Consider the following 15,003-nt stretch of genomic DNA (forward strand, 5'->3'; position numbering starts at 1 on the left):
CCTTAAGGAGTTATTGCCCTTTATAGTCAATTTTTAACAATTTTCATTAATTTGGTAAATATATGTAAATTTTTACCAAATATAGTTCTCTGTTACTAATAGGCAAAGTTCATTATAGATATAATTGTAAGAAGCAAAATCGTTCAGTAAAGTAAGAACTTCAAACACATCACCATCACCAAAATACAATTTTGTCATGAATCCATTTGTGTCCTTTGTTTAATATGCACATAGACCAAGGTGAGCGACACAGGCTCTTTAGAGCCTCTAGTTTCCTTTTAATGGCTGAACACAAATTATGCATGTATAACAAATCTCTATCAAATTGCAGGTCACATTAATAAGGATTTATTGAGGTTAAAATATTCACTTGCAAGTGAATTTCTGCAGATATCTCAATTAACAACCATTCTTAACCTATCTTTAAAATTTTACAACAACCCAATACCAAATGTTTGTAAAATTCAATTTGAACTTGTAAGATCTCCATATATACATGTATAGTCAATTGGTCCCTTTCTAATTGTTTATGCATAAGTAACATCATTTACTTCTGAATGGTTATACATTTTTTGACAAATTTTTACCATGACTGTTGATTGAATAATCAATTGATCTTTTAGAGTTTATCAATTTACATTTAAATTTTACTTTTATTTTTCTATTCATATATATTTTGGTCTCTAATAGTAAATAAAAAGTATGGAAATTAAAGGTTAAATTATTGCCCTTTTCAAAGTACAAATGTATTGTTATAAGTGTAAATAAAAGCAAATACAGGAGAGAAGCCTTATGCCACCTGGACACTGCCCTTTGCAACCATGAGGTGATAACATGTTTTGAAATATTTGTATATGTTCATGATGTTCTGCAGAGGTTTGTAACCTATTAATTGTGTAGATATGAACTTATCATACATATATTATAATGTAAATTGTTTATTTTTAGATCAGATTATTTATAGTATCCTAGCAACAGAAATGGAGATTTGTTCAGCATTAACATAAAGATGATTGTGGAACCAGGGCCTCCTCCTGATATAGACATGGCTTCAGAGTTACCTCCCTTGTCAGTAGATACCATGTCACAGGTTAGTGTTATAGACATGGCTTCAGAGTTACCTCCCTTGTCAGTAGATACCATGTCACAGGTTAGTGATATAGACATGGCTTCAGAGTTACCTCCCTTGTCAGTTGATACCATGTCACAGGTTAGTGATATAGACATGGCTTCAGAGTTACCTCCCTTGTCAGTTGATACCATGTCACAGGTTAGTGTTATAGACATGGCTTCAGAGTTACCTCCCTTGTCAGTTGATACCATGTCACAGGTTAGTGTTATAGACATGGTTTCAGAGTTACCTCCCTTGTCAGTAGATACCATGTCACAGGTTAGTGTTATAGACATGGCTTCAGAGTTACCTCCCTTGTCAGTTGATACCATGTCACAGGTTAGTGTTATAGACATGGTTTCAGAGTTACCTCCCTTGTCAGTAGATACCATGTCACAGGTTAGTGTTATAGACATGGCTTCAGAGTTACCTCCCTTGTCAGTAGATACCATGTCACAGGTTAGTGATATAGACATGGCTTCAGAGTTACCTCCCTTGTCAGTAGATACCATGTCACAGGTTAGTGTTTTTGACATGGCTTCAGAGTTACCTCCCTTGTCAGTAGATACCATGTCACAGGTTAGTGTTATAGACATGGCTTCAGAGTTACCTCCCTTGTCAGTAGATACCATGTCACAGGTTAGTGTTATAGACATGGCTTCAGAGTTACCTCCCTTGTCAGTAGATACCATGTCACAGGTTAGTGTTATAGACATGGCTTCAGAGTTACCTCCCTTGTCAGTAGATACCATGTCACAGGTTAGTGTTATAGACATGGCTTCAGAGTTACCTCCCTTGCCAGTAGATACCATGTCACAGGTTAGTGTTATAGACATGGCTTCAGAGTTACCTCCCTTGTCAGTAGATACCATGTCACAGGTTAGTGTTATAGACATGGCTTCAGAGTTACCTCCCTTGTCAGTAGATACCATGTCACAGGTTAGTGTTATAGACATGGCTTCAGAGTTACCTCCCTTGCCAGTAGATACCATGTCACAGGTTAGTGTTATAGACATGGCTTCAGAGTTACCTCCCTTGTCAGTAGATACCATGTCACAGGTTAGTGATATAGACATGGCTTCAGAGTTACCTCCCTTGTCAGTAGATACCATGTCACAGGTTAGTGTTATAGACATGGCTTCAGAGTTACCTCCCTTGTCAGTAGATACCATGTCACAGGTTAGTGTTATAGACATGGCTTCAGAGTTACCTCCCTTGTCAGTAGATACCATGTCACAGGTTAGTGTTATAGACATGGCTTCAGAGTTACCTCCCTTGTCAGTAGATACCATGTCACAGGTTAGTGTTATAGGTCAAGGGTGCCACTTGCCAGACTGTTGAAAGAAATTTTATGTGTCCATTATGTGCCTATAATTTTGATATAATAGAGAATCGACAGGTACTGTTTCAAAGAGATTACAACCATAGAGCAGAAACAGCCCAAGGCACCAATGGGTCTTCAGCACAGCAAGAAAATCTAGCTCCCAGGGAGGCAATGTTCAGCTGGCCCTTAATCAAGAGTGTATACTTGTTCAGCAAAATCCATTTTTTTAAGGCAGTTTCTGCTTAGATTCATTACTGCTCCCTAATCAGGGGTCAACAGGACATGTTACCAATCTCATCAAACACGATTCTGCTGTGTTAGATATCCTGTTTTGTAGTTTAATTAATTTAGAAATTAAAAAAACCCAACTAAATGTTGGTTACTCATATTGAAAAGAAGATGTGGTATGAGTCTCAATACGCCAACTCTCCACAAGAGAACAAATGACACTGAAATGAAGAACTATAGGTCACTGTAACAATGCTCAAAGCCCATACTGCTCTTTTGTATATCCTTCATCATTAGAGATAACCTGATGATTAAAATCCAGTGAAATAAGTTATACTATTACACTCTAAGTTGTTGAGCACTATACATATTTCACTTTGTTTTTATTTATAGAAATTTTGTTAGAGAGAGAACTATCTATTACAGTTGTACAAAATGTACTGTATTTTAATTGATGGAAAAATTAAAGCAAATAAATGGAGTTATTGCCCTTAAAGTTTGTTCCCTTTATTGTCATTTTGACAATTATCTCAAAAACTATAACAGTCATAACAGGTACTCTGAAAAAAAGAAATATCGCACAGACTGGCTAGACAGAACCTTCAAGCAGGGGTCGAAATTAGTGCTGGTTCGGTGGATCAGGCACCAGTAGAATGTGCGTCAGACCACTGGATTTTGTTAGCTGGTGGTCCGGCGGACCAGTAGAAATTTGTCTATAAAAATCACTGATTGCATCACAATCTCCGTTTGTTTACAAATCAGTTTACCTGTGAAAACAATTACACGGTACTGGGAGGTATTACAATTGATCAAGTTAATTAATATCTCGGGTGAGCGTCCTTCACAACAATATAAAATATGGAAATTTTTGGAGGAAGTTAAACCGCCGGACAAAAAAATTAAAATAAGTGAAAATCAAAAGGAAGATCGAAATAAAGTATATGAAATTCACAAAAGGAAACGCAAATACCAAAAATCATGGGAAATAGATCGCGAATGGTTGAATTATATAGTAGATTGGAATTTAATGAACTGTACAACATGTGAAAAATTTGCAGTGACATACCTAGATAGGAAATGTTTTTTCGTAACTGGATCGTCAATTTTCAAATACTTGCTCGTGAGACAATCAGAACAGCACAAAAAATCTTCTAAAAAGCCTTTATCAAAATCAAGACTATCCCTTTGTTCCTGTCTAACTTATGTAAACGAAAACATCAATATAAAATTAAACTTCTAGCATTTATATTAGTGTTGTCAAATGAATGTCATTTTTACAGGACCAGTAGAGTTTTCAGTCCACTGGTCCGTCTGGCCAGTACACAAAAACGCTTAAATACGACCGCAAAAATTTTAATTTTTTGGTCGTATATTGCTATCACGTTGGCGTCGTCGTCGTCGTCGTCCGAATACTTTTAGTTTTCGCACTCTAACTTTAGTAAAAGTGAATAGAAATCAATGAAATTTTAACACAAGGTTTATGACCACAAAAGGAAGGTTGGGATTGATTTTGGGAGTGTTGGTCCCAACATTTTAGGAATTAGGGGCCAAAAAGGGCCCAAATAAGAATTTTCTAGGTTTTCGCACTATAACTTTAGCTTAAGTGAATAGAAATCTATGAAATTTTGACACAAGGTTTATGACCACAAAAGGACGGTTGGGATTGATTTGGGGAGTCTTGGTTCCAACAGTTTAGGAATTAAGGGCCAAAAAAGGGCCCAAATAAGCATTATTCTTGGTTTTCGCACAATAACTTTAGTATAAGTAAATAGAAATCAATGAAATTTAAACACAAGGTTTATGACCACAAAAGGAAGGTTGGGATTGATTTTTGGAGTTGAGGTCACAACAGTTTATGAATTAGGGGCCAAAAAGGGGCCCAAATAAGCATTATTTTTGGTTTTTGCACCATAACTTTAGTATAAGTAAATAGAAATCTATGAAATTTAAACACAAGGTTTATGACCATAAAAGGAAGGTTGGGTTTGATTTTGGGAGTTTTGGTCCCAACAGTTTAGGAATAAGGGGCCCAAAGGGTCCAAAATTGAACTTTGTGTGATTTCATCAAAACTTGAATAATTGGGGTTCTTTGATATGCCGAATCTAACTATGTATGTAGATTCTTAATTTTTGGTCCCGTTTTCAAATTGGTCTACAGTAAGGTCCAAAGGGTCCAAAATTAAACTTAGTTTGATTTTAACAAAAATTGAATCCTTGGGGTTCTTTGATATGCTGAATCTAAAAATGTACTTAGATTTTTAATTATTGGCCTAGTTTTCAAGTTGGTCCAAATGGGGGTCCAAAATTAAACTTTGTTTGATTTCATCAAAAATTGAATAAATGGGTTCTTTGATATGCCAAATCTAACTGTGTATGTAGATTCTTAATTTTTGGTCCAGTTTTCAAATTGGTCTACATTAAGGTCCAAAGGGTCCAAAATTAAACTAAGTTTGATTTTAACAAAAATTAAATTCTTGGGCTTATTTGATATGCTTTATCTAAAATGTACTTTGATTTTTGATTATGGGCCCAGTTTTCAAGTTGGTCCAAATCAGGATTCCATATCAAGTATTGTGCAATAGCAAGAAATTTTCAATTGCACAGTATTGCACAATAGCAAGAAATATCTAATTGCACAATATTGTGCAATGGCAATTAATTTTCAATTGGAGTTATCTTTCTTTGTATAGAATAGTAGTTGATAATATATGTTGGAAATTTGCCAGACATGACTATGATGTCATTTTCTATTTTTATTTGCCAATAACTTTATGTAAATAACTTCATTGGAAATTTGCCAATATAAAATGTTGCTGATGAAGTTTTTTTTATTGTTTTATACAATAAACAATGTATATTCACTTTTACTACCAACCAATCTTTACCATTCAGTGATAACAAGCACTTTATTTTACATTTTAATATTTTATGATGTATTTAAAAGAGTAGTTATTGTTGCAAACTCCATTAGAAATTTGAATTGATATCAGTTTTGGAAAAAAGGAAACGGGGATGTGAAGAAAAAAAAAGGGGGGGTTAAATTTTTCTCATTTCAGATTTCATAAATAAAAAGAAAATTTCTTCAAACATTTTTTTGAGAGGATTGATATTCAACAGCATAGTGAATTGCTCAAAGGCAAAAAAAATGTTTTAAGTTCATTAGACCACATTCATTCTGTGTCAGAAACCTATGCTGTGTTAACTATTTAATTTTAGATTTAAATAAGTTTGAAGAAGAAATCTTTAATTGATTTGTAAAATCTTGACATTTGTTTTGTGTAAAAAAACCCATGTAATGTCAAAAATTTGATCACAATCCAAATTCAGAGCTGTATCACGCTTGAATGTTTTGTCCATACTTGCCCCAACTGTTCAGGGTTCGACCTCTGCGGTCGTATAAAGCTGTGCCCTGCGGAGCACGTGGTTAACTATTGAATGAACTCTAAAAGACATATTTGGACATTTATACCTAACATGACCTGACTGATGACATTTAAAACATCTCTTAGGTTTACGTTTCCTCCGTGATCTCAATCGCCTCCTCAATAAATTAATTAAAATTTCAAAGCTGTTATGAACTGTTTTACAACAATCTAAACTTTCTGTCTCATCAATAATCTCACGATCACCAGAAAAATGAACAGCTTCATATTCAATAGCTAGTGATACCGCCTCGTCTAAACTATGAGGGTGCTTAAATGTGACAAATTTAGCCATCTCAATATTCAAACATGATGCAAATAAGTCAGTAAAATACGAATCCAAATCTGAAAAATTATCAGGATAAGCCTTATGAGCTAGTATCTTAAAACGCTGACCAAACTCAGAAATTGTCTCATTTTCCTTCAAACTACAAACTCGCAGTTGAAATTTAAAATATGCCACCCTCTCCTTAGGATTGAACCTCTGAATGAGAACATTTTTCAAGCAGTCATAATCATACAACTGTGGCCTTTTTAAGAAACGTAAAATAGTTTGAGCATCACCTCTCAAATTCATTATCAACTGACATGCCATCTCAAATTCATTCCACTGATTCCAAAGAGAAACTGTCTCAAAATGAACAAAATAATCTGTAATATCAATGCTGATACCATCAAACAAACAAGGTTTTTCTTCAAACCTAATCATAACTGAATAAACATTTACAAAATGAACCAAACTATGAAAATAAAATCCCCCACAAATAACTATTCAAAACTGGTCTGCTGAGGACTGTCATATCCAATCACAAAAAGAATTGACTCAAATGTCTGCTCCATTATAATTTTGTTCAGTTACAAACCAGAAAAAGTTGCTTTATAACTCCGCACCCCACCCGCAGTACCAAATGTAGCAGGAACAATTCTGCCTAAGATTCGGGGATGCGGACCACAGCTAATTCTAGTTTGTAAACTGATGTGTGCGGAAAACGACTGATGCCAAAAGTGATGCGCTATAATATATCTAAGTAAATGAAAACCAAAAACTGAAAACAATATATAATTTAATCAACAAAGTACAACTTTTATTATCATATGCCAAAAATAATTAGAAATGGAGCATTCAATATCTTCAAATTAACTCGTACTATGGAGGCATGTAGCTAATGCACTGACCTAAACTCTGGTTGGAAAGCATAGCTTTCCTAGGTTGGACTGAATGACAGTCCTGAGAGGATAATAACATAATAATCTAAAACCAGTTATATAAAATATATAAGTCTTCCAAAGAAGGTAATCAAAGGTTTTGCAACGATGCAAATATTTAACTTTACAATATAAATGAATATCTTTAACAAATGAATTCAAATAGCATTTAAGCTATGTTATTTAACAAATATGTACTGAATAAGTTTCATGTAAATTAATTAACAATGAAATACATCAAATATGAAATTTAGAGTTTTACCAAAGGGAGCTAAAAATTAACTAATAACTCTGTCTGCTACAGCTCAAAGAAATGTAATTAAATGGAAAATTGCATTGTAAGTACTCTTAACAGCATCATTTCTTTTCTCATAGTTATGCAAATTATAACACTGTTGATACAGTGAAAGTATGGTTGATTATATTAAGTAGCAACTTTACCTGACCATATAGGAAAATAGGTATTTAGTCGGATCTTAACACGTACTTGTGATTTGGTTAAAACCGGTTTTGTTCAAAATATACGAAGAAATGTCGAAATGTTCAGGACTTAGATAAATCCGTATTTCGGTAGGATGGTGCAAGCATACGATTTTTATTGCTTCTTACACTTTGAGAAGCGAATAATCTTCAACTACTTTATTCAAATATTGTGTAAAAACGTTAATTTTGAGCTATGAAAGTCAAGTGGCTCGAGTATTTTTCTGAGGAAGTTTTAAAAAATTGCAAAGAAATATTTTTACATTGGGTTAGCTTTCATTAGTCTTAACTATCTATAGATTAACAACTTTTGGTTATATTTATAATTTAGAATCATCATTGAAGGTGGGGGACGATTTCGCAGATAATTAATTGTATTGATGTGCCATTTGTATGCAAGAGTGACATTTCGTTGTATTATGTGCCAATTCAAAAAAGTTATGCGAGTATTCTCTCCCCTTAACAGGTTCATTATTTTATAATTAAGTTTAGGTTTCTGATATAATTTTGAATAATTACAAAATGTATCAATTCAATATATTTCAGTTTTTGTTATTGGTGTATCAAAAACATTGATGTACAAATATAATTTCATAAATTTGAAACGTTTAAAATGATTACATACCAATATAAAGAACCGTTCATCATTTTTGAAAAAGACTGAACGAAAATCGATTTATTTATCTTCCCTTGGTGACAGATTGATTGGGAAATGAACCAGCGTAATATAATGGTAATCACAGAGAGGGACCAGCAAGCAATTTTTAATTGTAGCTTATTCAACGTTAAAACAATTTTCCACTATAAACGAATGTTACTTTATACAAATATAAGGACTTTGTTAGCTAAATCTACAAATTTTATTAGATATTATGATTTTTTATTGCAATAGATTAATATGCTATATTAAGGAAGTATTTGAGGTTAGAAATATAGCAAATATAGCTGAAATATTTTATTTGAATGAGTTGTTATTTTACAGATTCAGTTGACAGAATTTATTCCCCACTTAGTTTGTCTAGTCACAGGAAGGGAACAACCATACTTTGGTAAAAATCAATACAAACCTGTCTGGTGGCCTGATGGAGTGGCATGGACAACTCCAGATGAAGAATCAGATAATACTTTAGCATTACAGGTATTAACAATAGCTTTAGATATGTGAACACGCTTTACTCAATGATGTGTTTTGCTTCAAAATACATTTGATTAATATACCTGGCAAATAAACATGATAAATAAAAGCATAAGATGAAAATCATGAATATTTGCATTATCTATAGACTCCTTGCACAGACCTTCATCACATACATTGTCAACTCACAGTTCTCGTACACTATTATTCAGATATCACACACTGTCAGCATATTATTCAGCTATCACACACTGTCAGCATATTATTCAGCTATCACACACTGTCAGCATATTATTCAAATGTCACACATTGCCAGCTTATTATTCAGATATCACACATTCTCAACATATTATGCAGATATCACACATTGTCAGCATATTATGCAGATATCACAAATTGTCAGCTTATTATTCAGCTATCACACTGTCAGCATATTATTCAGCTATCACACACTGTCGGCATATTATTCAGATAGCACACAATGTCAGCTTATTATTTAGATATCACACACTGTCAGCTTATTCAGATGTCACACATTGCCAGCTTATTATTCAGATATCGCACATTGTCAGCATACTATTCAAATATCACACATTGTCAGCTTATTATTCAGATATCACGCATTGTCAGCATATAATTCAGATATACATTGTCAGCTTATTATTCAGATATCACACATTGTTATCTTATTATTCAGATATCACACACTGTCAGCATATTATTCAGATATGGCACATTGCCAGCATATTTTTCAGATATACATTGTCAGCTTATTAGTAGATATCACACATTGTCAGCATATTATTCAGATATCGCACATTGCCAGTATATTATTTAGATATACATTGTCAGCTTATTATTAGATATCACACATTGTCAGCATATTATTCAGATATCACACACTGTCAGCTTATTTATCAGATATCACACAGTGCCAGCTTATTGTTCAGATATCAAACATTGCCAGCATATTAATCAGATATCACACATTGTCAGCATATTATTCAGATAACACACATTGTCAGTATATTATTCAGATATCACGAATTGTCAGTATATTATTCAGAAACCATACACTCTGAGCATATTATTCAGATATCACAGAGTGTCAGTTTTTTATTCAGAAATGACACATTGTCAGTTTATTATTAAGATATTACACATTGTAAGCTTATTCAGTTATCACACATTTTCAGTATATTATTCAGATATCATACACTGTGAGCATATTATTCAGATATCACAGATTGTCAGTTTATTATTCAGAAATGACACATTGTCAGTTTATTATTAAGATATTACACATTGTAAGCTTATTATTCAGATATCACACATTTTCAGTATATTATTCAGATATCATACACTGTGAGCATATTATTCAGATATCATACACTGTGAGCATATTATTCAGATTTCACAGATTGTCAGTTTATTATTATTATTCAGAAATGACACATTGTCAGTTTATTTTTAAGATATATATTACACATTGTTAACTTATTATTCAGATATCATACACTATGAGCAAATTATTTAGATATCACACATTGTCAGCTTATCATTCAGATATCACACATTTTCAGCTTATTATTCAGATATCAAACATTGTCAGCAATGAGCATGCATATTATTCATATATAATACACTGAGCAGTTATTCCGATATCACACATTGTCATCTTATCATTCAGATATCACACGCTGTCATCTAATATTCAGATATCACACATTGTCATCTTATCATTCAGATATCACACATTGTCATCTTATTATTCAGATATCACACATTGTCATCGTATTACTTAGATATCACACATTATCAGCATATTATTCAGATATCACATATTGTCAGCATATTATTCAGATATCACATATTGCCAGCTTATTATTCAGATATCACACATTGTCATCTTATTATACAGATATCACACATTGTCATCTTATTATTCAGATATCACATATCAGCATATTATTCAGATATCACACATTGTCAGCTTATTATTCAGATATCACATATTGTCATCTTATTATTCAGATATCACATATTGTCAGCATATTATTCAGATATCACACATTGTCAGCTTATTATTCAGATATCACACATCAGCATATTATTCAGATTTTGTACACTTTCAGCATTTTATTTAGGTATCAAACATTGTCAGCTTATTATTCAGATCTTATATACTTTCATCATTTTATGTAAGACTCTTGCATTGCCTGCATATTATTCAGATCTCCTTTGCACTGTCAGAATGTTATTTAGATGAGCATATTTATTTTTTTGTAGATACAAGCCCAGGAATTAAGAGCAGTTGTAAGAAGTTGTTATAAACATCTGGGCCAGGAAAGTTTATTGGGAGGGGCTTCTGAACCATCAGAGATAACAAAGGTAAAAAGTATAAACATCTGGGCCAGGAAAGTTTATTGGGAGGGGCTTCTGAACTGTCAGAGATAACCAAGGTAAAAAGTATAAACATCTGGGCCAGGAAAGTTTATTGGGAGGGGCTTCTGAACTGTCAGAGATAACCAAGGTAAAAAGTATAAACATCTGGGCCAGGAAAGTTTATTGGGAGGGGCTTCTGAACCATCAGAGATAACCAAGGTAAAAAGTATAAACATCTGGGCCAGGAAAGTTTATTGGGAGGGGCTTCTGAACCGTCAGAGATAACCAAGGTAAAAAGTATAAACATCTGGGCCAGGAAAGTTTATTGGGAGGGGCTTCTGAACCGTCAGAGATAACCAAGGTAAAAAGTATAAACATCTGGGCCAGGAAAGTTTATTGGGAGGGGCTTCTGAACCGTCAGAGATAACCAAGGTAAAAAGTATAAACATCTGGGCCAGGAAAGTTTATTGGGAGGGGCTTCTGAACCGTCAGAGATAACCAAGGTAAAAAGTATAAACATCTGGGCCTGGAAAGTTTATTGGGAGGGGCTTCTGAACCGTCAGAGATAACCAAGGTAAAAAGTATAAACATCTGGGCCAGGAAAGTTTATTGGGAGGGGCTTCTGAACCGTCAGAGATAACCAAGGTAAAAAGTATAAACATCTGGGCCAGGAAAGTTTATTGGGAGGGGCTTCTGAACCGTCAGAGATAACAAAGGTAAAAGTATTGCCAGATATTTAACTACTGAGTAATTTTATGAAATCTGAACTGACAACTGATCATTATGTCATCATTCTTTATAGACTGGCTCAAAAGCTGGAAAGAATTATCATAGTTTATTATATTACTGTTGTTTGATTACTTTTTATTTCTCATTGTTTGAAGCTGGACATGGCCTTTTTTTACAGAAGCCCCACATTGCATATTCATACAGATTAGAAATTTACAGTGAAATTAATCTAACTAAATAGTGTTACACACATGGCTAAGGTTAATTTTACTCCCAAGCATGGCTACCTATATATTGCTTGGTTACTTATGATTATACATTTCTTATCAATTTTCCAGAATTCAAAATTATTCAAAATTCAATCAATTCCTTGTTTGTCGCTCAACATTGATATTGCCTTCTAAAACTATCTCCATCTTGCCTTTTCACAGTAGCTCCACATCACCATTTCACAGTAAGCATACATTGCTTTCTCATAGTTCCAAATTACATCAAACAATAGCTTAAAATTGCCTGCTCACAGTAGCTTCACATTTTTACACTCAGTAATAAATTTGGAACTATGCTATTTACTTTCTTTAATCTATAACAAAAGTGGACTATTGTACAGTACATATGTGTTGACATACATTTTGCATGGTAAAATAATCAGAATAAGTCAACATTAACAATTTTTATCACACAAAAATAGCCAGACATTTTTTGTATTATCTGTAATGAGTGCTAGCTTGAATTTTAACTCCCTTTCATTAGTGGCTAATAATTAATGTCAAATGATAGGTTTGATGGTACAAACTTCCATTAAATGTCAGTTACTATTGTAGGATGAGGTGGTAGAATCTCCTGCTAGTCAAGAAACCAGTCTGCCTGATACTGGAGGTAACAAATGTTAGGCCAAGTAGGCAATATAATTGGTACAGTAAAATCTCTGATAACAGCTGGTCATTGAAATTTTCTTTGATTTTTAAATCAACTGGCCCATTGGGCTTTGTGAGCTTTTTCAAGTAGGTCATCAAAATGGCCACCATTGCTAAAAATAAAACATTAAGGTAAAATGCATTAATTGTCTTATATATTGGAAACTATCATAGAAGAGTTATGGTTCTTTAGTGAGGATTATTGACATATTTTCATGTTTTGCCAATTATCTCTATAACTATACCAGATATCAAAAACTGTATGCAGCATCAAAGATCATCAATGCAGAATCCTCCAAAAATACCATTGTGATCAAAACCACGGTGTGACTACTTGTGTAGTTTTGACCCTTACATCACAATTTAGACTTAGACTATGAAATATAGAGAAAAAACTAAACAATAAAAAGTATCAACAATACTGCATATTTTTTTAGTGATCTTGAAATTTATAATATACATTTTGACAATAGACAATATGTTGAAAAAGGTATCAAAGGTTTTTCAGTTAAAAGGAATTCTGCTTTAAGTGAACTAGTATCAAGGCAAGGCTTGGATTGCACTGGTAGCCAATTTGTACAAGTTATTATAAAAATTTTTTTTTTTTACCTTTTGGGGAACAATTTTTTTTACAGAATAAACATGTTGTAGTTAACGTAGGGGTCAGTTTTCACAGATTTTACTGTTTGAATTTATTCAGCATATTTATCAGACATATCCAGCTGTTTATTGCTATTCATACTACCGCAAAAATTGAAAATTTTTTGGTCGTATATTGGTATCACGTTGGCGTTGTCGTCGTCGTCGTCATCGTCATCATCCGAATACTTTTAGTTTTCGCACTCTAACTTTAGTAAAAGTGAATAGAAATCTATGAAATTTTAACACAAGGTTTATGACCACAAAAGGAAGGTTGGGATTGATTTTGGGAGGTTTTGGTTCCAACATTTTAGGAATTAGGGGCCAAAAAGGGCCCAAATAAGCATTTTCTTGGTTTTCGCACTATAACTTTAGTTTTAAGTAAATAGAAATCTATGAAATTTTGACACAAGGTTTATGACCATAAAAGGAAGGTTGGGAATGATTTTGGGAGTTTTGGTTCCAACAGTTTAGGAATTAGGGGCCAAAAAAAGGGCCCAAATAAGCATTATTCTTGGTTTTCGCACAATAACTTTAGTATAAGTAAATAGAAATCAATGAAATTTTGACACAAGGTTTATGACCACAAAAGGAAGGTTGGGATTGTTTTGGGAGTTGAGCTCCCAACAGTTTAGGAATTAGGGGCCAAAAAGGGGCCCAAATAAGCATTATTCTTGGTTTTCGCACCATAACTTTAGTATAAGTAAATAGAAATCTATGAAATTTAAACACAAGGTTTATGACCATAAAAGGAAGGTTGGGTTTGATTTTGGGAGTTTTGGTCTCAACAGTTAAGGAATAAGGGGCCCAAAGGGTCTATAATTGGAGTTCTTTGATATGCCGAATCTAACTGTGTATGTAGATTCTTAATTTTTGGTCCCATTTTCAAATTGGTCTACATTAAGGTCCAAAGGGTCCAAAATTAAACTTAGTTTGATTTTAACAAAAATTGAATCCTTGGGGTTCTTTGATATGCTGAATCTAAAAATGTACTTAGATTTTTGATTATTGGCCCAGTTTTCAAGTTGGTCCAAATCGGGGTCCAAAATTAAACTTTGTTTGATTTCATCAAAAATTGAATAATTGGGGTTTTTTGATATGTCAAATCTAACTGTGTATGTAGATTCTTACTTTTTGGTCCCGTTTTCAAATTGGCCTACATTAAAGTCCAAAGGGTCCAAAATTAAACTAAGTTTGATTTTGTTTGATTTTAACAAAAATTGAATTCTTGGGCTTTTTTAATATGCTGAATCTAAACATGTACTTAGATTTTTGATTATGGGCCCAGTTTTCAAGTTGGTTCAAATCAGGATCCAAAATTATTATATTAAGTATTGTGCAATAGCAAGAAATTTTCAATTGCACAGTATTCAGCAATAGCAAGAAATCTTCAATTGCACAGTATTGTGCAATAGCAAGAAATTTTT

General features: G+C 33.3%; 1 protein-coding gene across 4 annotated transcripts in view; it reads left to right on the forward strand.

Moving 5' to 3' along the window:
* The window catches only part of LOC143063138 (uncharacterized), a 38,986-nt gene that overhangs the window by 9,975 nt on the left and 14,008 nt on the right, over nucleotides 1–15,003 (forward strand). The window contains exons 2-5 of one of the 4 annotated variants that reach the window (XM_076235138.1): nucleotides 949–1,090; nucleotides 8,754–8,909; nucleotides 11,196–11,297; nucleotides 12,845–12,899. In XM_076235138.1, the coding sequence (XP_076091253.1) occupies nucleotides 1,010–1,090; nucleotides 8,754–8,909; nucleotides 11,196–11,297; nucleotides 12,845–12,899 (394 nt within the window). In that variant the 5' untranslated portion in view covers nucleotides 949–1,009. The other 3 variants (XM_076235144.1, XM_076235122.1, XM_076235130.1) reach the window with 3 other exon arrangements.

Source organism: Mytilus galloprovincialis, chromosome 1 (assembly GCF_965363235.1).
Source record: "Mytilus galloprovincialis chromosome 1, xbMytGall1.hap1.1, whole genome shotgun sequence".
NCBI classification, from domain to species: domain Eukaryota; kingdom Metazoa; phylum Mollusca; class Bivalvia; order Mytilida; family Mytilidae; genus Mytilus; species Mytilus galloprovincialis.